The sequence below is a fragment of the Peromyscus maniculatus genome, chromosome X (genome assembly GCF_049852395.1).
Source record: "Peromyscus maniculatus bairdii isolate BWxNUB_F1_BW_parent chromosome X, HU_Pman_BW_mat_3.1, whole genome shotgun sequence".
NCBI lineage: Eukaryota > Metazoa > Chordata > Mammalia > Rodentia > Cricetidae > Peromyscus > Peromyscus maniculatus.
In genome coordinates this window covers 3,099,034-3,126,046 of record NC_134875.1, presented here as the reverse complement: position 1 = coordinate 3,126,046, position 27,013 = coordinate 3,099,034, and the positions used below count along the sequence as shown (strand labels likewise).

The 27,013-nt window shown below is 45.1% G+C and overlaps 2 protein-coding genes across 7 annotated transcripts; one reads left to right on the top strand and one right to left on the bottom strand.

The window, feature by feature from the left end:
• The first annotated feature begins 1,063 nt into the window (after positions 1 to 1,063).
• Positions 1,064 to 8,762, top strand: LOC143270910 (X-linked lymphocyte-regulated protein 3A-like). Of its 2 annotated transcripts, XM_076562244.1 has the most exons (8): positions 1,064 to 1,202; positions 1,809 to 1,878; positions 2,539 to 2,573; positions 3,839 to 3,956; positions 4,822 to 4,921; positions 5,947 to 6,045; positions 7,910 to 8,005; positions 8,092 to 8,762. In XM_076562244.1, the coding sequence occupies exons 1-8, from the start codon at positions 1,097 to 1,099 to the stop codon at positions 8,146 to 8,148; spliced, it is 681 nt and encodes a 226-aa protein (XP_076418359.1). In that variant the 5' UTR covers positions 1,064 to 1,096; the 3' UTR covers positions 8,149 to 8,762. The 2 variants fall into 2 exon arrangements, with proteins under 2 accessions (XP_076418359.1, XP_076418357.1); XM_076562242.1 differs by having other exon boundaries at positions 7,910 to 8,762.
• On the bottom strand, positions 1,198 to 27,013 carry LOC102904031 (40-kDa huntingtin-associated protein). Of its 5 annotated transcripts, none has more exons than XR_013048122.1 (4): positions 25,594 to 27,013; positions 22,844 to 22,954; positions 14,984 to 15,171; positions 1,198 to 5,392 (listed from the first exon to the last, which is right to left on the bottom strand). XR_013048122.1 is itself a non-coding variant. In XM_076562241.1 (2 exons), the coding sequence occupies exon 1, from the start codon at positions 26,752 to 26,754 to the stop codon at positions 25,627 to 25,629; it is 1,128 nt and encodes a 375-aa protein (XP_076418356.1). In that variant the 5' UTR covers positions 26,755 to 27,012; the 3' UTR covers positions 9,012 to 15,171; positions 25,594 to 25,626. The 5 variants fall into 5 exon arrangements, 1 of the variants encoding a protein (XP_076418356.1); XR_013048121.1 differs by lacking the exon at positions 22,844 to 22,954 and having other exon boundaries at positions 1,198 to 4,994; positions 5,252 to 5,392; positions 25,594 to 27,012; XR_013048119.1 differs by lacking the exon at positions 22,844 to 22,954 and having other exon boundaries at positions 25,594 to 27,012.

Genomic DNA, 27,013 nt, shown 5'->3' with positions numbered 1-27,013 from the left:
AGGGTCAAGGTTTATGTGTGATGTGAAGTTTGCAAGACTCACTTTCACCTGGTAGTGAAATAGAACACCGAGAGCAGTGGAGGAAGGGGTCCTGAGGGTTTCGGGTTTGAAGAGAGCCGGGTGTGACAGTGAGGTGTAGAAGAAGAAAAAGAAGAAGAAGAAGAAGAAGAAGAAGAAGAAGTGACCTTCCACGTATTGCTCCTTGTGTCCAGTTGGAGGCCTCAGTGGACATCTGGGTCTCGCTTACATGCGGCCATGGGCCTTGCCTGGACAGAAATGCCTCTCTGAAGGGGGTGGGGCAGGACTGGGCCCCTTCACCAACCAGCAGCTTCTGCATACAAATCCTACAAGTGCCAGTTTAAGCCACTTAATCCTGGGCATGTATGCCTTTCTAGACCGTCAGAGAGATGTGCATTGGGAGGTGGGGCCTAGATAGATATGACCACTCTCTGAGGAGAAGGAGGCTCCCAGGGTGGGAGAGTACCCTGGGTGGACGATTGGCTATTGGGGAACTCTGTTACGAGTCTCCCCAGTTGTGACAGGGATCAGAGAGGAGCCTTACATAGCTCATGTGGTAGGACAGTGGGGTCACAAAGAGGCAGGACGAAGGCAAACCTGTGGGGTGTTCACCTGCAAATGGGACTGGACAAGGCCCCAGAGGGCAAGGCTAGGGAGAGGTCATGAGGGCTACAGGGATTGGGAGGGCTGAGTGGGACAGTGTACGAGCTGGGAGATATGGCCTTGGTGACTGAGTAGGCCCTCAGCAAGTTGGAATTCCCAACCTGACACCAGCATTAGGTGCCTTGTTTTACAGGGGAGCGGCAGTGCCCAGGATTTTCCTGACCAAGGGTTGGGAAAGCAGCAGAGAGTAACGATCTTGAGAAGTGGTGCGTTGGGGAGCTCCACATTCTGGTAGAGAAATGGGACAGAACAGAACATTGGTGACATCCTCTTGCCCTCTCTTTGCTGCAGCACAAGTGCCAGGACACCTGGCCTCACCCTGTGGAGTCCCAGTCCCTGTTCCCATTGCTGTCTTGTAATTCCTCCTGGTGTCTGTAGTTCTAGGAGTCCTATCTAGCCCAAGAAGACTCTAGCCATGTCAAGCAGGGAAAGGAAAGCCACTGACAGTGCTGCCATGCGCCCAAGGCTGGATCCAAATCTCACATCAGATGACACCCAGAACCCAGATGCAATCACCCCAGGTGAAAAACAGATGGGCTCCTGTAGGGCTGTGTCCACCCCGGGGGACATCCTAAAATCTCTTGGCAGATGGAGCGCTGAGTGGATGAGGTGCATGGATTTTTCCTGGACCAGCGGGAGGTTTCAGATGCTAAAAACTGTTGCTCAAGCTTGTTTGTGGCTTTAGGTTGCCCTATCTTAAATTCCCACTCCACAGGAAACCTGCAAGGCGCATAAGGCCGTTCTTTCTAGTCAGCCTGCCTCTCTGGGAACACATGGGTCACAGTGACTCTCTGGAAGACCTGTACAGGCCCCTGCACCAACTGTTCCCAGACTCAAGCCCAAAGAGTTTTGCGTGCGTGCGTGCGTGCGTGCGTGCGTGCGTGCGTGCGTGCGTGCATGCATGTGTGTGTGTGTGTGTGTTTGTGTGTGTGTGTGAGAAAGAGAGAGAGAGACAGAGACAGAGAGACAGACAGACAGAGAGACAGACAGAGAGACAGACTGAGAGAGAGAAAGTGTAACCATTGCTATGGGATCTAGAAACCCCAAAATGAAGCTGTTTTCCATGGGGGATGATGGGAACAGCACACTTTGTTTCAAAATATTTTTCCTCTTCCTTTTTAATACAGTGGACAAAGGAGTCATTGATGTCAGTAGTGAGGACATTACTTCCTCTGGAAAAGAAGGGCAACAGGCCAGGTGATACGTTTCATTGTTTACCCACTCATAAAATAAATTTAGAAAAGTCTGGCTGGAGAAAGGGCTCAGTGGAAGAGTGGTTGATGGACAAACACAAGAACCTGAGTTCAGATCTGTAGCACCCACAGAAAAAACCATGCATGGCCACACACACTTTTTAAGCTCAGAACTGAGGGGTATGATGTGGCAGAGGCAGGAGGATTGCGGATGCTTGCTGACTGCCAGCCTAACAAAATAAACTGAGATTAAATAAATAAGTAAGTAAGTAAATGCAGCAGCCTGTAATGTGTATGCATCGCATGAATGTACTGGGTGCATTGAGCTTAAAGGCCTCAAAGCATTCATCCCGTAGTCAATCAGATGTTCAGTGTGGTAAGAAATGAAAGTCTCATGCCTCCAGCAGACTACAGGTCCTGTCATAGCATCTGTCTGACAGGAATAAGGTGGAGATGGAGAGAGGAGGACACCACACTTCTACCTCTGAGGTTGGCATGGGTGCACACATGCCCTTCCTCTGCACACAAAGAAATCTAGAAAAGTCAGTGCCTGCTCTTGAAATGTGAATTGTATGTAGGCTGTGTGGCACACTCCACTTCCTCCACTCACACTACAAAACGGCCTTTTGTATACATTAAAGTAAAAAATGCGATTTCTTTGCAGGAAGGAAATACAGGATTTATTTGAAGAATTTGAAGGTATGTTCTAGGAGATATTAGGAATTTGAGAAAACTGTTTGGCCCAAAGAAGTCCAAGGCGAGGGAGTTGTCACTTGGCAGACAAGAGAAGTGTGCTTACTACCTTGTTCTCAAGCACTCAGTGTCAAAATAGTATTTATTAGATTGCCAACTCTCTACCTCATGTTAACTGTCAATATGGAGAACATGGCACCGGCAGTGTGGATGCTTTTATTTATTCACTGTGAGATATTTGAAAACTATGAAATTATCTGTCGCCCAGGTTTTGATTCACACAAGTGATATGTCTGTTTTAAGTATCACATTTTTACTTCACTTGTTTGTATTCTAGTCTGGTTCTCTGTGTGTGTGTGGGGGGGGCAGGTTGGTGAGGGCCAACCCCTCTTAAATAGATACCCACTGTTTAATGTGCAAAAAAAAAAAAATAGCACATGCAGTGGAAAGCTGAAGTCAGCACTGGTAGCCTGTGACCATTATATGATCAGACTGAGTCCTGCTTTAAATTGCTGTGTCAGATGTTAGTCACATGAACTGTTCAAAACAAAACAAAACAAAACAAAACAAAAAAGCATTGCAAACTTGACAACTGGCTGGGAGCTCTGTAGAGTTTTCTGATGGAGAGTCATATCTAGAAACTATTCAGGAATCAGGTTATAGGGATGTAGCTGAGTGGGAGAGCACTTGCCTAGTATGCTTAAGGTGCTGGGTTCCATCCCCAGTACCACACACTTTTCTACAAATCAATGTGGTTCCCCACCTTTAAATTATTCAGGGTGTCTACCTTGTCAAATTTGTCTAAAAACTTCAGTGGCTGCAATAATTACAGTATTTTCATCTCGCTGTGCAATAATCTCTGAGTCTTTGGAGAGCTTTGTAAATGGACTACTTTTGTGTTTTGCACAAAGCGACCCAACAGTCCCTCTGAATGTGTCCTTGAACTGGAGCACATCTTGAACTGGAGTACACTGATTAAATTTATACCTCATAAATGACGTCTCATAAAGAAATTACACACTGACTTGAACCCCTTTTTGTAAGTTTTGTAAGGTCCACTGTGTTTTGTATGTAATATATAGACACTGAAGCCCAGCTGTCCAATTCCACATCAAGGTCATTACCACAAATTCTTGACTGAAAGGAAGGAGGCAAATAATCTTATCATTGACAGATTGTTTCCATCTATTGATAACAAGTGTCTTTCCAAGTAGAAAACTAAAGTTGAGGGAACTGTACAGTAATTGTTAGAAGATTGTGTTTCAATACAGAGCCCATTAAGAACTTTCTTCAGGGAAACAGAGAAAGATTCACAGCGATCATCATGGCGTCTTTTGAAACCATGGAGCAGAAAGTTGAGGATGTCCTAAAAATCCAGTGCGAACAAAGGTACGGTTGTTGCTTCTGGGTGCTTTGATCCTCGCGAGACCCTTTGACATTTGGTTAGTAAGCATGATGGCAAGAGGTTGAGGAATAGCCGGGCCCCCCACTGGCCAGAAGCTCGGTTGGAAAATGTATTTGGCTTGGTTTTTCTGTATACAATAGACTTCCTTTAGTCTTATTATAGCCTCACATCATAACCGAAGTCAGCTGCATTTCCTAGGGATGAATTACGATGACCGTTCTGACACATGCAGTTGAATCAGTGCAACAGTAAGGACGGTGTATGCATCGCATGAATGTGCTGGGCATGATGAGCTTGAAAACCTCAAAGCATTCATCCTGCAGTCAGTCGATCATCTGTTCCATGTGACATAAATGAAAATCTCATGCCTCCATAGACATGCCTCTATGTCGCATAGATTTCAGGAGCAGTGTTTACTATGCAACTGTACCAAAATCCTCACTGGCACAATGTGAGGAAGAGTGGGTAGGCCTCCACAGAATTCTCTGATGGTAGTGGATGTGCATGCTCATTGGATCTGTTCTCGAGAAAGAGGAAATAAAGGAGAAGCTGTATGTGTCAGGAAGGTGAATACTTGTGGAATATTAATAGAATACTAATGATAATTCTCCATAAGTTTTCTAGAGCTCAGGCATTTGAAGTGACTTCTCTCTCAGCCAGGGAGGAACAAATACTGTCAGTGTAAGATGAAATAATCCACATGGGCTTCCTTTTCTCTGCCAGAATATTTTAGATGCCATTTCCCCATCCTCCACCGATAGTGTTAGTGAGGGCAAGTCAGTCGTGCTTCGAATGCACTTTCTTCACATTGTGATGGAATATCACTCTGTTCATTGCTATCATTCACAGGCAGAAACTTTATCAAGACTATTCTCTTCAGATTATGAATTTGAATAGGAAGTTATCCATGGATGCAGATCAAGTCAAGAAACAGGCAGAAAAACTCTCTGTGAGTATCAGCCTTAGCTTTGAAGGAATCCATTGTGTCAGCATCAGAAGTAGTAGGGCTTCCTGCAGCAAGTCTGGAGGGAAGGGACAGGACAAGAGCTTAGGGAGACAAGGATGGTGGTTGGTGTGATGAGGAGAGACTGGCCGTCTCCTCCCTCCACACACCCCCCCTCACCCCCCGGGCGTGTTCCTTTCCCTGCCAAGACATAGCAAGGTCAGTGATGGGTTAGGAGCAGTCATGGTGGGGGGATGAGAAGGCACTGCCTGGAGAGTACAGGAGAAGGTATGGGATTGTATCCTGAGAGGGAGCCCATCATGATCCACGACATACGGAGGGAGATGGAGATGCTGTCCAGTCCAGTGGTCAGGAGCATGGCCTCTGCAATCCCACCAGCTGGAATGCAGTCACAGTTCAGTCACTTGCTAGTTAACGCTAACTCGGGAAAATAATCTACCTCTGTGCCTCAGATTCCTAGAAGTGAAAGGAGAAGATACTTAAAGTGCCTATGTCACGGAAGTGTTCCAAAATATCACATCTAAACACTTTTAGATATGTATTCTTAGATCGGTCCAGGACAGTGTCTTACAGAATCCTTCCATGTTAAGCATGGCACTGTGGGCTCTACTCTCACTGGGAAGGACAAAATGGAGTGGGTTCCTATGTAGGGGAGTGGCAGATGGTCACAGGGGACATCTCACGGTAATTTCTATAAAAAACAGAGAGTTTGACAGCTATGGAGGCCTCTGATGGGTGGGTTTTCAAGTCTTCAGGAGCTAACAGGGATGTTTTGAATACTGTTAAGTAGGAACACTTTCCATTAAGTGAATGGAAACTTATCATTATTAAGGTTATTTTGTAGTATTAGATAACTCATGTAAAGTGGTCATTGTGTTGGTTAAAAAAAAAACTACAGTTATTTCATTCTCTATGTTTTGCATAAATACAATACAGAGTCATGATTCTGTAAGCTTTCTGTTTTTCTTCCCCTGAATTGTTCTTACACCTTGTATTGTCTTTGTTTGCAGAATATGTTTAACGAGCAACGAAAATTTATTCATCAGTCTCTGATTCTTCAGAAGAAGAGAATGGAAGGCTTTAAATCACTGTGTGAACAATACTTGGAGGTCTGTTGTACAGTCTGAGGAAGCAGCCTATACACAGGGCATTGAATACTCTGGCATTCTTTCCGTGCTCTTTGGAAAGTTACCCATAAACATCTTCCAGCATTTTCCTCATGGTGTCACTGTTCCATGTAAACCTAAGTACAAAATGAGTTTTTGCTTTTAGGATTCACTTCTGTTTGGCAGCATCATTCCAAGCAGGAAGTGCTGCCTTGGCGATCTCATCTAGAGTTGTTCATATTGTACAGGGCATTAACGCTTTTCAGATCGTCTCTTCTTGTCTCACAGTACGTTTTCCATTGGGTGGGTATGTGCACACAGGTACGCACACGTGTACTTGTCTGTGGGTCTATGTGTGGAGGCCAGAAGCCATCTGTGGGTATCTTCAGTCACTCTCCAGCGTATCCTTTTGAGACAGGACCGCTCACTGAACCTGGAACTTGCTCACCACTGTGGCCTGCCATGCCCCAGGTCAACATGTCACCTTGCTTGGCTTTTAATATGTGTGCTGGAGAGCCGAAGTTGGCTTTGGCTTTTCCTACTTGTGGAGCAAGCTCTTTGCCCACTGAGCCTTCTTCCCAGACCCTACAATCCATTTTTAAGCAGAGCAGTGACAAGAATATATCGCATTTGCTCTTGCTTTATTTCCTCAGCCCACTTTGATTTTATACCATTGCATGACTGAAACGTGGTTTTATATGGCCAATTAGAGTTGTAAGACAGCTCCCAGATGCAGCACACAGTGGAAAAGTTAAGTAGAAGACTTAAGTAAGAGAGAGATTGTGAATTGCGAGTCACTCTCTGTAATAGGCCCATCCTTGTAAATTCTTCCTAGGCACATTGACCTATGCTATCTGCAGGTTTACAGCTATTTGCAGAAGAATTAAGTACTCAGCATTCTGGGTTGTATTTTTTTTTTATTCTAGACTTGATGTGAACTGGCTTGTGTTCAAGTTGCTGTTAAAATTTTGTTCATCCCGAGTAATTAAGACAATCCAAACAATCTAGTTATAAGAATTCACCCCATGCTTTCTTATACTTATCCTCTACAACAGCCCCGCCACCCCCACCACACACACACACACACACACACACACACACACACACACACACACGCTCGCACACCGCACGCACGCACGCACGCACGCACGCACGCACGCACGCACGCACGCACGCACGCACTGCCAGTATCTGTTCCTGCTGAAATGTCATGCTTTTGACAGCCCGGTGGCTCAGAACCTTGCTTGCCCATTCCAACATTAAGATCTTTGTGTTGTTCCTGCTTCTGTGTTTTCTGCATCACCAGCCTATGGAAGAGGTCCCGCAGAATTCTATAATCTCTCCCCACACACACACACAGTATTTAACAAAACCATTTAGATGTAGTATGTTTGATTACACTCAGCACTAAAGGGACTGTGTGGGTGGAAACCATGAGTTTTAATTTTGTGGTGTTCAGTGGTCATAGTACAGGACAAGCTACTCCATCTCCAGAAGAAGTGGGTGAGTGGCAGTAAATGAGCTCATGCCTCATGTTCTCCGTTTTCATTCGGTTTCATTTGCTTTTCTTCTTGCTGTGCAGGGAGAAGGATCCCAGGGTCTCACACATGCTAAGCAAGCACCCTTCCCCTGAGCCACCCTCATTGCTAATACCTCATGATTGAACATTCAGCAGAGGGTTGTGGGGTGGCAATGTCTGTGTCTCTTTGGTGGGTGTTTCGATCTCCGTGTTGTACATGCTGTATACTTGTTTTGGAATAATTAAACCATGTCTTTTACCGAATTTACTCGCTTTTAAATGTTGCTGTTCACATTTGTAAACCACGATGACATGGGGCTGATTTCTGAACATGTCTTTTCACTTTAGAAACTTGAGATACTGAGGGATTCTCGGGGAAATTCTGTGGCTGAAGAGCTGAGACGTCTAATAGCCACCTTGGAAATAACACTTCTGACGGTGAATGTAAGTACTCAGTCTTTCACGTCGAAAATGATGATCGAAGAGCACTACTTATTTTATCCCATTTAATATGTCCTTGTACTTAACAGCGCCAGCAAGAGAGTGCTGCTGCTCAACAGTCTCTCCTGGATCTGTTATTCTCATAATACTTTGAGGAAACGAAAGTCAATAGAAGGGGAGCGGTTGTTTCATGGAAATTCGCTGGGTGAAGCTCATTGACGTTTGCAGCTTCAGTGACTACATCTTCTTGCGTTCCCCTGTTCCTAAAGATAAACCCAAATAAACCCAAGGATTTGTGTGACAGCAGTCCAAAGATGTCTGTAGCAACCTCCAGCCCTCGGGAAGTAATGGCGAGGTTTTCTTTTCTTGGTAGCATCATAATTAACAGTTAGCACTGCGTTGATGTCGATACAGCGGGGTCTCATACCTCAGCATCACTTTCAGAAATCAGAAGGCACAAGAGTGGTCCATCCTTGTCATCTTCAGAGAAATAATTAAAGAAGACACACTCTTGCCATGACATTCTGCTATTAAATTTGTTCAGTCATGGAGCCTATGGGAATGACCATAACCTTCCAAAGGGAATGTGCCCTGTATACTTCATAAAAGACTGTGCCCCAGAATTAGTTAAACTGGTAGAATTCATTAAACCTCCCGAGTAAGAAAGATGTGAGTATTGTGACATAAGTTTGTGAAAATGTCACTTTCAGACAAAATTTACAAGGTCTTTGAATTAAATGGGGTCTGCTACCCAATGTCATCTGCCTGTCACATCTTAAGAGTTGATCCTTAGCACCTGTACAGCTCAGTTCCTCATAGTTTATGTATTTCGTCCTTTGCATGGATAGGAATAACTAGGAATGTTTTGTTTTTCAAATTTATTGTGCACGTAGTATGTGAGCATCAGTGATATACTGAGGTCTTCTGTACAGTTAAAGCTCTTGTCCTGTGATTTCCTTTGTATACACACACACACACACACACACCTACACACACACCATGGGAAATCTTTACTTGGAAACATTTGATTTAATAAACATGAAATTGTTTCAGACTTGCTGGGATGAGTCATTTAATTGCCCTGCCTTCCTGACGTTTCATGCCTTTTAAAACAAAAATGGTCCCATGCCATGTAGAGGTGTGTTGTCACCCACGTTTCTGCATGGGGCCAGTTGTAGTCCTGACCACTTGTCTCATTGTGTCTTGTTGTGTAGAAGCACTGAAAACAGAGTGCGTTCAGCATCTCCCCTTTTCTACAAGTGGAATTCGTTCCAGTACAGTCAATGAGGGCTTCCCCTCTGGGATCACTTTACTTCTTAAACTTTGAATTATCTGGGGGAACTTCCCTGCTTTGTGCAAAGTATGTGTGGGTGTATGGACCTTTAGTAATATTTCCAGCTTTGAATATCTCTTACCTGAGATATTCTGACGATCGATACCAAATGATAAATACATTACCATAGTGGTGAATCCTGTATGATTCGAGTGTGTGCGTGTCTCTGTGTGTGTGTGTGAACACTTTGGTATGTGGAGCAGGTGTATGAGTTTGTATGTGTAGCACACATGTGAGAATACATGAGAGAGAGAGAGAGAGAGAGAGAGAGAGAGAGAGAGAGAGAGAGAGAGTGTGTGTGTGTGTGTGTGTGTGTGTGTGTGTGTTTGTAAATCTTTTGGTATGTGGTGCATGTGTATATGTGTTCATATGGTAGGCACACCTGTGTGTGAATGCATGTGCACACTTGTGTGTATGCGCGCTTATGCCCACAGGGGGTGCACATATGCCACCACACGTGCTTTGGCATGTAGAAGCAAGAGATATTTCAGGTATCTACCTTATTTTGAGACAGGGTATCTCTCTGAACATGGAGCTCATCGATTGGGCTAGAGCGTCAGGCCATTGAGCTCCAGGAATCCACCCTGTCTCTACCCTCCAGTGCTGGTGTTACACTCACTTTGGGGCTGAGATTTTTATTTTTTTGGATTTATTTCCCTTATTTTATTTATATGTATGTGTGTATGCCTCTATGTACGTATGTGCAAATGTGTTCGTTCAGGTGCCCGTGGAGGGTGTCAGACCCCCTAGAGGTGGAGTTATCAGTCAGTCTCAGGCCACCTGACAGGTGCTGGGATTTGAACTCGGGTCTTCTGCAAGAGCAAAAAGTGCTCTTAACCATCGAGCCATCTCTACAGAACCCTGTGCTGAGGTTTTCAAAGGCTTCTAGGGAATCTGAACTCAGGACCTCATGCTAGTTCAGCAAGCATTTTACCTGCAGAGCCATCCCACCAACCCCATGTATACATTTGTTTCTTAGGAGCCTGAACTCAGATATTTTATCCGTTCCTTGTACACACCGATGATGCATACAGAACACATTCTGACAGCTCTCATTATTTCATGTGAGGCATCTAAACTTTGTAGATGTGGGTCTTCCTCCCTGGGTACACCTCAACTCCTATCACAGTATCCCAGGCTGTTGGGAGCAGGCAGGTCCTTGTGCCCATGGATCTCCATGGAAACCAGGAATGTTAAGGATGCAGAATTGTCTTTTCAATAGAAAAGATGTAAAACCTGTTCTTCCATCCAGAAAGCTGGGAATTGGAGGTGATTAATAGCCTGGTGATCTGCACTCTCTGTTGGGCCTGACCATATCAAACTCCTACAAACAGGACCAGAAGTAGCTAATAATCTAAAGGGCCCCAACAGCCAGGGGCTCCCACAATCGGGACCAGATATACCTAAGAGTCTAAATGACCCTTACATTCCTTGTACAGCCAGGGGCTCTCTTAAGCTCTGACAAGCAGGACCAGAGATACCAAAAAGCCCAAATGACCTTCACATCCCTTGTACAGCCAGGTGCTCCCACAAGCTCCCACAGCCAGGACCAGAGATACCTAATAGCCCAAATGGCCTGACATTTCTTGTATAGCCAGGGGCTTCCCTAAGCTCCCACAACCAGATCCAGAGATACCTAATAGCCCAAATGACCCTTACAATCCTTGTACAGCCAGGGGCTCTCCCCAGTTCCCACAACCTGGACCAGGAATACACAACAGCCCAAACGACCCTTACATTCCTTGTACAGCCAGGGTGATGGGGGGGATGTCTTTCTGTAGGCTGTGAATTTGTGTTGCTCTGATTGGTTGATTAATAAAGCCATTTGGCCTATGGCAAGGTAGCTTAGAGGCAGGAGGGAAATTCAAGGGGAGAGACAGGAAGAAAGGAGGAGACGCCAGCCCACCGTCCAGGGAGCAGTATGTAATGGCACACAGGTAAAGCCACAGAACACGTGGCGACATATAGATGAACAGAAATTGGCTGAGTTTAAGTGTAAGAGCTAGTCAGTGGTAAGCCCAAGCTAATGGCCGAGCAGTTTTAATTCATATTAAGCTTCTGTGTGTTTACTTGGGTCTGAGCAGGTGCACGACTGCGGGACCTTGGGACCGGGCAGGACACAGAAAACCTTCAGTTACACCAGGGCTCCCCTAAGCTCCCACACCAGGACCAGAGATACCTAAGAGTCTAAATGACCCTTGCATTCATTGTACAGCCAGGGGCTCTCTTAAGCTCTGACAAGCAGGACCAGAGATACATAATAGCCCAAATGACCTTCACATTCCTTGTACAGCCAGGGACTCCCACAAGCTCCCACAGCCAGGACCAGAGAGACCTTATAGCCCGAATGACCCTTATATTTCTTGTACAGCCCGGGGTCCCCAGATGCTCAAACTACAAGGACAAGAGATACCTGATAACCCAAATGACCCTTACATTCCTTGTACAGCCAGTTGCTCACCCAAGCTCCCACACCATGATCAGAGGTACCTAAGAGTCTAAATGACCCCAAGTTCCCACAACCAGGAACTGAAATACACAAAAACCCAAATGACCCTTATATTCCTTGTACAGCCAGTCGCTCACCCAAGCTCCCACACCAGGATCAGCGATACCTAAGAGTCTAAGTGACCCCTACATTCTTGTACAGCCAGGGGCTCCCCTAAGATCCCGTAACAATGACCAGAGATATCTAAGATTCTAAATGACCCTTACATTCCACGTACAGCTCAGGACTCCCCAAAGCTTCCACAACCAGGAATAGAGATACTTAATAGCCCAATTGACCTTTACATTTCTTGTATAGCCAGGGGCTCCACCAAGCACCCACAACCAGGACCAGTGATACCCAATTACCCAAATGACCCTTACCTTCATTGTACAGCGAGGTGGTCCCTGAAGCTCCTACAACTGGGTCCAAAAATACCTAATAGCTCCCACCCCCCACCCCCCCCAAAAAAAACCTGACGTTAATTGTACAGCCAGGGCTTTCTCCAAGCTCCCACACCGGGACCAGAGATAACTAAGTGTCTAAATGACCCTTATATTCATTGGACTGCCAGGGACTGCCACAAGCTCCCACAAACAGGACTAGAGATACATAAAATCCCAAATGGCCCTTACAATCCTTGTACTGCCAGGGGTTCTCCAAGCTCCCACCACCAAGACCAAATATACCTAAGAGTCTAAATGAGCCTTACATTCTTTGAACACCCGGGGCTCCCCCAAGCTCACACAACCGGGACCAGTCTGAAAGACCATTACATTCCTTGTACAGCCAGGGTCTCCCCAAGCTCCCACAAACAGAAGCAGAAGTACCTCAGAATCTAAATGACCACGACAGTCTCTGTATAGCTAGGAGCTCCCCTAAGCTCCCACAGCCAGGACCAGACATACCTAAGAGTCTAAAGGACCCTTACATTCCTTCTACAGCCAGGCACTCCCACAAGTTCCCACAACCAGGACCAGAGATACCCAATAGTCCAAATGTCCCTTACATTCCTTGTATAGCCAGGGGATCCCCCAAGTTCCAACATCCAGGACCAGAGATACATAATAGCCCACGAGACCCTTATTTCCCTTGTACAGCCAGGGTCTATGCCAAGCTCCCACATCCAGTATTAGAGATACCTAAGAGTCTTAATATCCCTTACATTCCTCGTACAGCCAGGGGCTCCCAGAAAATTCCTCATCCAGGACCAGAGATACATAAGACTCTAAATGACCCTTACATTACTTGTACAGCCAGGGGCTCCCCCAAGCTCCCAAAACCTGGGCCAGAGATACCAAAGAGTCTAAATGACCCTTACATTCCTTTTACACCCTAGTGGCTCCCCAAATTCCAACAACTACGACCAGAGATACCTAATAGCCCAAATGACCCTTGCATTCTTTGTACAGTATCAGGCTCTCCCAAGCTCCCACACCAAGATCAGAGACACCCAAGAATCTAAATGATCCTCACATTCATTGTATAGCCAGGTGCTCCTGGAAGCTCCCTCAACCAGGACCAGAGATACCTAATAGTCCAAATGACCCTTGCTTTACTTGTACAGCCAGGGCCTTCCACAAGTTCCCATAACCAGGACCAGAGATACCTAAGAGTCTTAATGTCCCTTACATTCCTTGTACCGCCAGGGGCTCCCCATAGATTTGGGCTCTCCCAAATCTATGATGTGAGATACCTAATCGCTCAAATGACCCTTGCATTCGTTGTACAGACAGGGACTCCCCCAAGCTCCCAGAACCAGGACTAGAAGTACACAATGGCCCAAGTGACCCTTACGTTCCTTGTACAGACAGGGCTCTCCGAAGGTCCAACATTAGGACCAGAGATGGATAACTAAGAGTCGAAATGACCCTTGCATTCTTTGTACAGCTAGGGGCTCCCTGAAGCTCCCACAACCAGAAGCAGAGTTTCCTAATAGCCCAAATCACACTTACATTTCTTGTACAGCCAGGGCCTTTCCCAAGGTTCCACAACCCCAACCAGAGATACCTAAGAGTCTAAATGACCTCTATGCTATCTGTATGACCGAGACCAGGCCTGATCCTTCCTTAGGTCCTTAAGCTAACACAAGTAGCCTATCTCCAGAACCAGTCTTCTTGGGAGAAATTATATGTACCCTGAGTTAAGTTTCGATGTAACTATGCTTCCTTCCGCACTGGCAATTGTACTACACCAGGAAACTTTCCCCCTGGTCATCGTGTATTTAAATTTACTGGCAATAAACCTTCCTGGCATCACACTCCCCAAAGTTTGATCCAGGTTGACAAAGTCAATCTGAACCGAGTTTTTATTCTCACCTCTTTGTGGGTCACTTCACTGCCTGCTGTGACACCTGCAGAGACTCCTCACCTCCCTCTCCCTCTTTCTCTCCCTCTCTTTCTCTCTAATTTCCAGTGTGCGTGCCTAGAAACAGGATTGTCAGTCACATGTCAAACCAGTGGGAAGACATCGTGTAGGTCTGAGGGGTATCCTGACTTTGGGAGTTAATGGACAATGGGAAACACAGGCCCATAGACTGTGGGGAGATGTCCGACCCTGCTGCCCTGTAATCGTGCCATTCTTCTATGCACCAAGGCTGTGATGGTGTGTGAGTCAGCTGAGTTTGTGTCCTTTGGTGGGACAACAGATTGCATGGTTCTCGTGTGGTGGCTGGCCTCTTTCCAGAACATGATTAGATGACCTGAGCCTCCTAAGCACCACCTTTATTTCAAAGCTGGAGGACTACAGCAAAGTGGAAAATGTAAATACTGCCTGACGGGGGCCTCCTAGCTTAAATTATCCAAAATAAACAAATTAGCAGCATTTTTGTCCCAATTTTTTTCACGTGTTTCATGTTAAAATTATGAAATTGGATTATTTGTTTCATTTTTAGCCACCAAATACGGTTATGAAGAGAGTATTCTCTCACATTTGAACTGTGCTTTCTATAATTGTGTTAGTGCACCTATGTACATATGTACAGTTCCACTCTTACTCAAAAACTCTATGACAAAGACAATTACTCAGTTCCTAGGATTTCAGTTGCACCAAGTCTGTCTATCAGGGAGGAGTGAGCATTTAAATTTGTGTAAATGAAACTTCTGGAGAAGGAGTTGAGCACCAAAGATGTACAGCTTCATCTGGCTCTGGATATGTTTACCTTTATTCCATTTATGATTCCGATCCAGAATAGGCCTGAAATGCCCATTGGTAGAAGGTCTGGTCCTGACTGGTAGTGCTATTGTGAAGTAGTAGAAACTTCCGAGGGCAGAGCACAGTTGGAAGAAGTAGTTCGCTGAGGCATGCATCTTCAGACCATTCTAGCAGCCTTTCCTTTCTTCTTTCTCTCTGCACATTGAAAGAGTATATCCATCTATTAGAAATGAAATTTTACTGAATATCAATACATGTTTTCTTTTAGTATCAATGTGTGTATTCATGATCTTGATCTTGTGTGTGAATGTACAAGTGTGGGAGTGTCATGAATATATGTGAGCATGCTTTTGGAGGCCATAGGTTGATGTCAAGTGTCTCCTCTATAACCGTATATCTTACTTTTTCAGGATTAAAACACGTGCTATGAAAAGTTGAGGACCAGTGTGAGCCTGTTTTCAGGTTCCTCGTGGCTTTACCCAGCAGGTCCGAATAGAGGATGATTAGGACCACAGGCCTCAGTGCAGATGTCTGAGGTGGTCTGCACTTGGCTGTGCTGGGGGGAGGTCTTTTACTCCACCCCTTGGTGTCTCTATAAATACCCTGGGGCAGAGACAGTCAGGGCCCATTGGAAAAGGTTCCAGGCCCTCTCAAGGATATTCTTTATTTTCTATCTGTTTATCTCCGCAATATTCTCAACAATAAATCTTTCTATCTAATATTTCCTGCTGCTCACACTCAAGAAAACTCTAGGGAACTGTGGGGTTGGTGGGTAAACGCCCCACAGAATGGCGCCATGAACAGGGACTAAAGAAAAAAGAAAAAGGGACTAAAGAAAAAAGGGGGGGACTATAAAAGGGGGGAACTAAAGACAAAGTAATAGGGACTAAAGATAAAAAAAATAATAGTTTTATTACAGAGTTTTTGGTGAAAGTGTGGGTCAGCCCTGCCAGTGGAATGGCATGCCAGTGTTATGGAAAAAAATACAATATATATATATATATATATATATATATATATATATATATATATATGTATGTATAATTAAGGGGTAGGGGTTTTATCCTCGAGAGTAAAGGAAAACGGACTGGAAGGATGTCCGATGCTGCAGCGCAAAATTGTCTTCTGTCAAAATTTTCTATTTTCTATCCCTTTCTCAATTCTATCTGTAAAAAAATAAGCATAAGGTATAGGGTAGTAATATAATGGAGAAAAAAACTTAGAAATGTAAGATCGTGTAGAAAAAGCAACTAGACAGAACTTCAATTTTCTAACTTTGGGGGCTATGAATGCAAACTGGGGGAAAAAAATCTTTCTTTGGGCTTTACGGATAGTAAAAAAGCTCTTCTCTGAGCTTATGGGGAAGAAAAAGTTTCCTATGGAATCTTTTGTCCTGGGGACAGCTGAAATGCTAAGTCCAATCAGCAACAGAAAGTGTTTTCTCCCTGAGGCAAAAATGGGGGTGTAAAAAGCCAAAGTTTAAAGTTCAGAAGTTTTGGGAAAAGTTGGTCTTTCTCTCTTGGGGAAAAAAACTTTCTCTTAAACTAAAGCTCTTCTTGGAAAATTTGGGAGCGGGGGGGGGGGGGGGGAATCTCTCTAAAAAGCTTTAATCTTTCTCAAAAGCTCTCTTAAAAAACTTAAAAACTAAAACCTTTCAGGACTCTCTCAGAAGGACAAATTAGAATTGCCTGAAGATATTAATATGGGGACCACCTGTGATTAGCTCTAAGGGAAAACAACAAACTTCTTAAGACAGCAAAACCACTCCAAGTTCTGTCTTTCAAGCTTTAAAAATCCTCCCTGCAATACAGGAGGCAGGGATGGATTTCTAAAAACATCTCTTCTAAGCTCTGTCTCTTCGAGCTAGTAAAAGAGAGTGGGTCAAAGTCCCCTGAGGGAAACACTTGGGAGAGTTTAGAGATAGAGAGCCCAAAAGGGCAGGAAACTACCTGAGAAAAGCAAAAAAGCCAAGCTTATCAGTTACAGCCGAGCTGAAGCATCAAGGATTTTGTTTCTGATTGAGCTATGAAAAAGTGCTCCTAATCGTCCTAATGCAAACTGTTAGCATTGTATCCTTGCTTCTAACCAAAAACTAAGAAGCAATTGGCCAGTGTCTCTGAGTTGGAGTGCATTTCGGGGATACTAGGGTTCCTGCAGTTGTAAACTTCCTGGAGCACAGTGCTGAGGCAGGAAGGTGCAGGAACCAGTATGGTGGTATTTGTACTGTACTGAAATGTGATTTTAATTGTATGTTAATAAATAAAGTTGCCCGGGGAGCCGTAGCAAAAGCTGGGCGGTGGTGGCGCACGCCTTTAATCGCAGCACTTTGTAGGCAGAGCTAGGTAGATCCCTGTGTGTTCAAGGATACAGCCAGCATTGGAGACACACGCCTTTAATCTCAATACCATAGAAGACCTGGAGGGTTGTACAACAGACAGTGATGAGGCAGTCATGTGGTTGGTTTTACAACCAATGAGAAGGCAGAACAGAAAGTCTATATAAAGATAAACAGACAGGAAGTAGCTCTCTTTTGGGGAGGTCTCTTGGCTTAAGAGGCTAGCTGCAGCATGTGGGTAAGGCTCTTAGCTCTGATCTCTTGGCTTTCTTCTTTGCATTGGTTCTGTGTTTCTTATTTAATAAGACGGTTGGTTACTTCTACAACCCAGGGGAAGATTGCCAATGAACAAACAAAACTAAAGCCAGTGGGAACGGCACAGTTGTCTGCTTTCCTACAAGTCCCGGATTGATAGGTCCACAGCTGCAAAAAGAAATCTGAGAAAAGCTTTCCTATCAGAGAAAGGACCTTTCTGGGAAAACAATAAAGCTGAACTGTGTCTGAAGCAGTTGTGCTGCTGAGTCAGAACACTGTGTGTGGAAAGAGCCCAGCCAGGGCAGGACAGAACTATCCAGGAGTAAAGCTTTCTTTTCTGTCAGAGAAAGCATCTCTTTGAGAAAAGCTTTGTTTCAACTGACTGCCAGTGAGATGAGGGAGTGTAGCCCTAAGGGGTGATTGCCTCTGGCATAAGCTCTGTCCTTGAGCACCCAGACAAAAAAAACACACTGGGGGACTGGGCCAGGTGAAGGCCTGAGGGAAAAACACCTGTCCTAATGTGAGCTTAGAGATGGCAAAAACCTCCCTTGTTAGATTTTCAGTCTGTACGTAAACCACACAGACCCTGAAAATAAACAGACAAAAAGCCCCTAACTCCAGTAGCTGGGAAAGCCGCCACTGTAGTGTCGGAAATTATTTCTGGATTAGCGGGGTAAACTGAGACCAAACTTGATACTGTCAGGGAGAAAGACTCTGAAGAAACAGAGGGGACAGATTCCTCCCCAGAAAATTCATGACCTGTGAAAGCTGCTAAGAGTTTGAGGTAGATTGGGGGGGGGGGGAAGCCTCTACTTCCAAAGGCAGCTAGCAGAGGAACAGAACACCCTGTGATATCTGAAGCTCTGCATCTGGGGGGAAAGGAACAAGGAAAATGAGAATAAAATCAGTGGGAGAAAAATCTCTGAAGGAGCTATGGAAAAGCTGTTGTAAATATTTGTTTTTCACTGACTGGCTAAGGCAAACACAAGCCCCAGGATAGTTGCTATCAGAAATGCCAGACTCAATGCCGGCTAAAGAGGCAGGTGCGGTTCTGATTTGGAGGCCAGAGTCAAATGAAGGAGAGACAACCTGCTGAAGCCAGCTGAGGAGAGACCAGAAACCTCCCAAGGTGCCATAGCTGAAAATGTAAAATGCTTGTTCAAACCTCCGGGGCAAGAATTTGTAAGCAAGTCTGGTAAAAGAGAACCAGTTGACTCTCGGACACGAAAAGATCTATGGGAAATGAAGTCCAAAAGCTAGCTTGCAATAAGGGACTGTTATAAGGGAAATGCATTGTGGGAAAGGTAGTTTTTCCGCTAAAGATGGCGACATTGGCCTGAAACACTTTTGTCAGCTCAAAAATACGTTCATGGTAAACGTAAAATACAGCTTTTAAAAGAATAAGGAGGGGAAATCCACGATGGAGACTAAAGCAGCAGAGATCTAGAGTGGAGTGCTGAGTTCTGGCAAACAGCTGCATCTCTCTTCCAGTAAGTACCTGAACAGGGCTGATGTGAATTATGTACAGTCCAGATTTTGGGAATCATACTCTGTCAGGGATCTCCACAAACTAGTGGGTGTCCTCCCTCGCAGCCCCTGTGAGACAGTCTCTGTACGGGAGAGGCCTCACGTGACTTTGTCTCTGGTGTTCCTCTGGGGACACCTGTGTGAGAAACTGTATGCTCTAGAACCAGCTCTCGTGTCCTTTGGCCAATGCCGGAGTGTGAAATAGTCCAACGTGGGAGACAAAAGATGATCCCAATCGGGAATCGTGACATTTGGTAAGGAGCGTGGAACTAAGGAAGGTCAGCTCCAATGAAGTTCCAATAAAGGAACCAGAATGAAAGTGGCTTGATTAGTGTTTCTGAGGTTTTGTCACTGGTTCAATGCAAATAGTGGGGAAATAAGAGTTCGGAGCTGTGCTGCTTTTGGCTTTACTAGCTCCTTTAGAAAAATACTTTATATCACCTAATAGCTGTGCAGTATTTGGCAAAGAGCTTTACAGCAGCTAAATATGGTAATTTCACCCTCAGTGTGAAGTGACGTTTTTCGGTAGAACAAACCAAAAGCACTGCTGTAATAGAAACGCTTGTCTGAATTGAAGCACTTAGGGGAGCTATTATGAATTTGGGTGAAGGGACAACCTCTAGTTAAAAACCGTTTACTGCTGACAGTGTATCTCTGCCGGTTCAGGAATGGCTGAGAGAACTCAGCAACTTTGGGGTGTGGCTTCGTCCAGAGAATGTTACAGTCCCCTAGCAACAAGTATCCCAACCCTAATGACAACACTCACTAAATCCTAGTGTTATAGCAAAGCTGACTACAAACTCTAAACTTTAGAAATGATGTACATACTTCCTGTCTAGTTAAGAGAATCTTTCTAATAGAGATAGTGATAATAATTAAGAGTAAGAAGTAGAAAAAGATGAAAATAAGATATGTGAGTTTGTAGAAATTCTGTCTTGTTAGATCTCTGTGTTAAGAAATCTTTAGGTGTTTGCTAAGTTAAATATATGCTAATGGTAGCCCTATAAAAGTTTGTAAAATAGATCTATAGAGTTCCTTTAAGAATATAAGCTTGCGCCGGGCGGTGGTGGCGGCGCACGCCTTTAATCACAGCACTCGGGAGGCAGAGGCAGGCGGATCTCTGTGAGTTCAAGGCCAGCCTGGTCTCCAAAGTGAGCTCCAGGAAAGGCGCAAAGCTACACAGAGAAACCCTGTCTCGAAAAACCAAAAAAAAAAAAAAAAAAAAAAAAAAAAAAAAAAAAAAAAGAATATAAGCTTGCAAGAAGTATCTAAGGTAGTCCTAAGACATATAGTAATAAGCTTGTAAGAAGTAAAGATGCTAGTTGTAAATGTAAGTTTAAATAAGAAATAAGAAGATAAGAACAAGAAATATATTTGCTAAAGTAGTTCTATAGTTTCCTTAAAGAGTATAGATAGATGTTAATATGTTATATGTGAGTTTGTAAAAAATGTGTAAATGTTGAGTGTGAGTTTATACTTAAGCACGTTATATGTGAGTTTGTGAAAAAGTGTAAATGTTAAGTGTGAATCTATGCTTAATGTATATGGTGAAAGAACCTGAGATACAGGCGTTAGTGCCCTAGCAGACTGCAAAGCAGGCAGTCTGAATGGTTTCAAAAGCTCCAGAAGCCGCTAAGAATGGTTGATGTCAGAATCAGCACAACAAGGCATCTGCAGCTGAGATCTGTGGAAAATCAACGCAACACAGAAAAACCTGAGCTAACAGCAAAAACGGAGCGGTTTAGAATACTACTGTAACTAGAAAGGTCTCTGTCTGTGAGAACAAAAGTTGCAGAGATGCTTGTTTGAACTGAATTTGTTAACTGCAAAACGTTTTGGTTGTAAAACGTCTCTTCATATTTGGAAGTGAAAGCCTGATACCAGAATTTATTTCTTGTTTGAACTTTTGGAACTTAAAATGAGATAAAACTACAGAAAGATTTTGGTTATGGATTTCTTCATATTTGGAAGGCTAGTACCAGAATTTATCACTTGAATTCTAGGACGTAATGAACTGAACAATAGATTTCATTGCAATGGGACAATTTTGAGTTTACTTATAGTAATGACCTAGAAACTGTTTTCTGGAACTTGTTTTGTGTTACAAATGGAACTGTTTAAACAGAAAAGTTTGGGTTTTCTAACTAGCCTTGGGACTTTGTTTAAAAAATTATAAAGAAAGGAGGAGTTATGAGGTTGAATTATGTTTGCAGAAATTATGTTTAAACTATTGATATTAATGCACCCTGGTTTTGTGGAGTTAAGGAAACATTCAAGTTTGATGTGAATACATCAAAGTTTTTCCTATGTTCTGTTAGCAAGAAAATTCAAATGATTAAGAGTTAAAGTTGTAAGATGGAGAAAATTATTAACTATATATAGCACCATATATGCTAATTCAAATGGTTCTGTTAAGAGTTTGCTTTGTGTTGTAAGATTGGGAGAATTGGGACTATGTATAGCAATATTTATGTTAACCTGTTAATGGTAATAATGAAGCTAAGGGATTCTTTAAGTTTGTAGTCGCCTTAAGAGTTTTTGGTTTAGAAAGGGCTTGAGGCAGTTAAGACTGCTGTAGTCACCTTGGACCTAATTCAAAAGAGAAATGCCATCTTTATCATCCTCTACTCCCATACTTGGAGGTGTAACAGCTATGGAGATTGCTGTAAGCCATTAATAATTAGTTATTTTTATATATATTAAGAAAGGAGGACCTGTGGGAGCCTGTTTTCGGGTTCCTCGTGGCTTTACCCAGCAGGTCCGCATAGAGGATGATTAGGACCATGGGCCTGAGTGCAGGTGTCTGAAATGGTCTGCACTTGGCTGTGCTGGGGGACGAGGTCTTTTGCTCCACCCCTTGGTGTCTCTATAAAAACCCTGGGGCAGAGACAGTTGGGGCCCGTTGGAAAAGGTTCCAGGCCCTCTCGAGTCTATCCTTTATTTTCTATCTGTTTATCTCCACACTCTAAATCCTTCTATCTAATATTTCCTGCTGCTCACACTCAAGAAAACTCTGGGGAGCTGTGGGGTTGGTGGGTAAACGCCCCACAAGGACCTGACTTCAATCCCCAAAACCCACATAAAGGTGGAAGGCAAGAAGTGACTCTGCAAAGTCTTCTACGGAGACTCTTCTCTGACATTCACATATATGCTGTGGCTCACATCACAGAAACACAGAAATAAGAATAATAGCCCAAGGAATGCACATCCTTCTGCAGAGATCCATGAACATGTCATCTATGGAGAGCATCAGTGAACATGCTCATCCATGTTCATTGCTGCCTTTTTTTTCCATGATAACTAGGTGATAGCCTAGATGTCCATCAACTGATGAGTGTGAGTAATGAAAATGTGGTACGTTACACAATGTAATATTCAGATATGAAGAAAAATGAAATGATGAAATTTTCATGTAAGTGGTTGGAGCTGGAAATAATAATTCTGAATGAGGGAGCATAGACCCAGAAAGATAAGCATTGAATGTTTGTTCTTGTGAGGATGCTAGCTTTGAATCTTTAGATATGTTTGCTTAAACTGGTGTAGCAGTAGGAGCCAGGAAACTTGTAAGGGACCATGGAGGAGAAAGACTTCAAAATAGGGGTATAGAACACAAGTGGTATGAAGGGCAAAAGGGAGATAATGGGGCACAGAGCGTTGTGAGTGGTGGGAATGGAAAGTGTCTTAGTTACTGTGCTATTCCTGTGAAGAGACACCATGACCATGGTGACTCTTATAAGATAAAACATTTACCTAGGTCTTGCTTGCAGTTTCAGGTTGTATCCATGATCATTGTGGTGAGAACATGACAGCACACAGGCAGACATGGTGCTGGAGAAGTATCTGAGAGTTCTACACCCACATCTGCAGGTAGCAGGAAGAGAGAGATACTTTTGAGGCCTTAAAACCCACCCCCAGTGACACACTTCCTCCAACAAGGTCACACCACCTAATTCTTCTCAAGTAGTGCCACTCTCTGATGACTGTGAGGCTATGGAGGCTATTTTTATTCAAACAACCACAGGTGTGTAGTTCAAAGGAGGTAGGGGCAGGTGAAGCATTTACCTAAATTATTCTATTATCACTAAAAGCATGGGAGTCAGATATTGGGCTAAAAACCTGGTAGATCAAGAAAGCAGCAGAGGAACGACCAGCCGACTGGTCAATAGCTGAACAGGATAAAATTAGGTGGGAAAGTCAAATTGAGAATTCTGGGAAAGAGAAGGGCAGAGTCAGGAGTCGCCAGCCAGACACGAAGGGCGCAGGAGATGAATGTGCCAAGCTAATAAAGGTACCACCGCACGGCAGAGTGCAAGTAAGGCATATGGGTTAACTTTAAATGTAAGAGCTAGTTAGTAATAAACCTGAGCTATTTACAATTAAGTCTCTGTGTGTTAATTTGGAAGCAGTCACAGGATGGGGAGACTCTACCTACACACACTTCCACTGTTTCATGAAGATATCAGAAGGTACAGCGTATGGCTAGTTGGGGTTGCGACCTTTAGCATATGTTAATTTGAAAGTGTATCCCATAGGAAAGTCAGTCTGCCTAGGTCTCTTGCATCTCCCCAGTCTTTTGCCATCACTATCCTATACCATTTTGGGACAGTGAATGTAAGAGAGCTACCAGCAGACCTTGACACCTGAAGCACAAACCATAATAAACCTGTTCTTTACAGTTAGCACCAATTGTGGTATTGTGTTATTAGCAATAAGAAACAGTAAAGCAGTATGCAGAATTCACTGGTTTTGTGCCACATACCCTATTGGCCAATCATCAGGGGGCTTTTTAGAATAATGGTCTAACTCGGGCGTAAATAGGGTGACAACATGGGAAAAACACTTAGGGAAGTTGGAATACTACCCTGCCGGATGTGCTGGGTGCCTTAAACCAGTGTTTGAAATGATACCATCTTTCTGAAAGCAAAGATCCAAGAACCACAGAAAAAAGTAGAATTGGACACTATTTCACCCAATACTCAGTTGGAAACATTTCTTTGCTACCTATGCTGAGTGCATTGGGTTACATAGTTTAGTAGGTCTATGTTGTCCTTGTTTAAATTGTTTCTGCCTTTTAAGCCACAGCTGTCTGAATCAGCAACTGCAGCTCCACCGCTACCAGCAGCGGTTAGGCCGCAAGGGCCGTAGATGGAGGGGAATCTGTTCCCTCAAGCTCCAACTCTTGCGAAGCTACAAAGAGAACTTAACTAAACCTCTGTCCCTCTAAAGAACTCAAGATTCAAAGGTTAAGGTGGAATTGTGCTCTTCAGAGAGACTGAATGAATAGCAAGTAGCTCACCTCCTCTCCTTGCTCACAGTCCTCCAAAAAGCCCTCATGCTTCTCCTCGCCCCTCCTTATCAACCCCTTTTCACCTGGCTCCTCCCTACCACTTCCTGTCAGCTAATTGCTGACTCAGCCTCCTGAGTGCATGTGAATTTTATTTCATCAAACACACCTTTGCATCATTAAACAAACGTTCCAGAGCATAAACAAAAGTAACAAACCTTGAAATAATATTCTACAACAGCTCTGGTTTCCAAGGCAAGCATATTTAAGGGAATACAATTATAGTTTTAGGGAATTTGACTTCTCAGGACACTGAACCGAAAGGCAGAAAGGAACTCTAGGTATTGGCTAGGAAGATATATCTTGACTGCACAGGGGCAATTGTGTTATGTTTCACAATGAGAGCAATCAGAGCCCTGGTTTGGAAACTGAGAACCTATTCCAAAGACTAAGTAATCTCTTGCCCAAAACTTCTGGATAATGGAAACTTGCTGAGACCCAATAAAGGCAGGATCACCAAGAGATCACATGTGCTACTCAGAAGAAAGGTTTTGATCACTCAGTCAGGAAGAACCCAGGCTAGCAGAGTGTGCAGAGGGTAACATCAATCTGGAATGTATGAGAGAACACGCCAAGTCTGCTTACCAACATAGTCCTCATGTTCAGGTACAGAGAGATTATAACAATTACATTTTATGTCATCTGCTGCTTTTCCTATTCCCTAGACTGCTAGGCTAATTTATAAGGAAATCAAGAAATAATATATTACAAGAGGGGGTATGACCAAATTGGCAAATCCCCATAATATTCGAGACACAAAAATTTCTAATCTTTCCTAGATATTTCTTGATGACGCCAAACCCCACCAGGAATAAAACAAAAGGAAACCAACTTGCCAAAGGAACATCTGTCCTCCCGTGTTTATTTTCTCTATACTTAGAACAGCCAGAAAAACGAATCAACACAGTATCCAGCAACTGGCCAGCGCATAAAGCAAGCAGATTGTTACACAGTGGAGTCTTGTTCAGCCTTAAGGATGAAGTTACCTCGTTTGAGGCAGTATGGACGAACCTGAAGGGCACTAATTTATGTAACAAGCTAGGCACCTACAGCTAAACTACCACATTGGCAACAGAAACGAGAAAAAAGAAAAAGAAAAACAGAAACAAGATCACATCTTCCACCACCTGTCCCCCAAAATAAAACAAGTTGGTACCAGGAGGAAAGGCTGTTTGGTTCAGGTGACTTATCAGACCCCCTGGCCCGAGGGGGAGACTGCTTCCTGCAGAACGAGGTGAAGGAGGTGGTTCTGCTCAGCAGTCAGCAGCGGCCACATCTCCACCTGCAGCTTCTTGATGCCTTCTGTGTCCTTTTCATGGGCAGCCATGACCAGGGACTGCAATAGCAAAAACAGCTCCTCAGGAAGCTGGCCGCTGCTATCCTGGCCGTGGCCGTCAAAAGCCTCCCAGGAGTATTTCTCCAGGGTCTGGGCGTGCTCGGGCAGCAGCTTGGCGGGCGGTGGTTGCAGGAGCAGCAGGAGCAGCACACGGGACACCTCACACCTGACAAGGATGTCTGCGAAGGCACCCAGTGTACCGGGAGAGGGCGCAGCAGAGCCTGGGGCCTGGTCCGGGAGCAGCAGCGGGAGGGGCAGGGTCGGGGCCAAGCCGGGTCTTGGCTGGGGTCCCGGCGGGGGCGGGGGTGGGAGCTCGGGATGCTGCACCGGGTGGCTGCCATGCTCCCGTGCCAGACGTTGCATGCGTGTAAAGAGCGCCAGGGCGCCGGTGTAGTCGCGCGCCAGCAGCTGGCAGGAGGCGGCGTCGCCGAGCGCCTGCAGGGCGGCCAGTGGCATCAGGGGCAGGTGCAGCTGAGCAGCGCGCTGAAAGTGACCTGCGGCAGCGGCCGGCTGGCCCAGGGCGCGAAGAGCGGCGGCCAGCTCAAGGCACAGGGCGGCGGCGGCGGCAGGCTGGCCCAGCTCGAGGTGAAGGCGCACAGCGGCGCCCAGGGCGCTGGCAGCCGCCTGCAGAGGCTCGCCGTAGGCGGCCGGACAGCCTAGGCGCTGGCGCGCGTCGCACTCCTGCCGCAGGAAGAGTCGAGCAGCCTCCGTGAGGGCCAGCGTCTCCCCGGGCCCGTGGAAGAGCGCCTGCTGGCAGCGCGCCACAGCTAGCTGGCACCAAGCGGCATAGGGCAGGCACTCCTGGGCGCGCAGTTCGCGGGCTAGCTGCGCGAACTGCTCCCCGGCCTCGGCCACGTTCGGCTTCCGCAGGAAGCGCTTCTTGAGCTTGTTGGACACCTGCCGATAGCGGACCAAGAAGTCCCCAGCCTCAGAGCCAGGCCACGCACCGCCGCCGAGGGAAGACGCGGAGCCCGCCGCCATGTTAACCCGCCGGCCGCGCCTCCTGACTTCCGGTCGGGGTGCGCTGACGAAGCAGCCACAGCTACCTCAAGGCTAGCGCTTTGTCTTCACTGAGATCACGCATCACCTCAGCTTCCGCCTCAGCGCTCCAGTGCTCTCTCCAGACCCGCCCCCCCACCCCCACCCGTTGCCAAGGTGATACGCAGAGTGCTGCTGGAGGCAGGGCACCAGATGCCAGGAAAGCCAGGCAGAAAAGTAGGGCGGGGTCCCTGTGGCCACA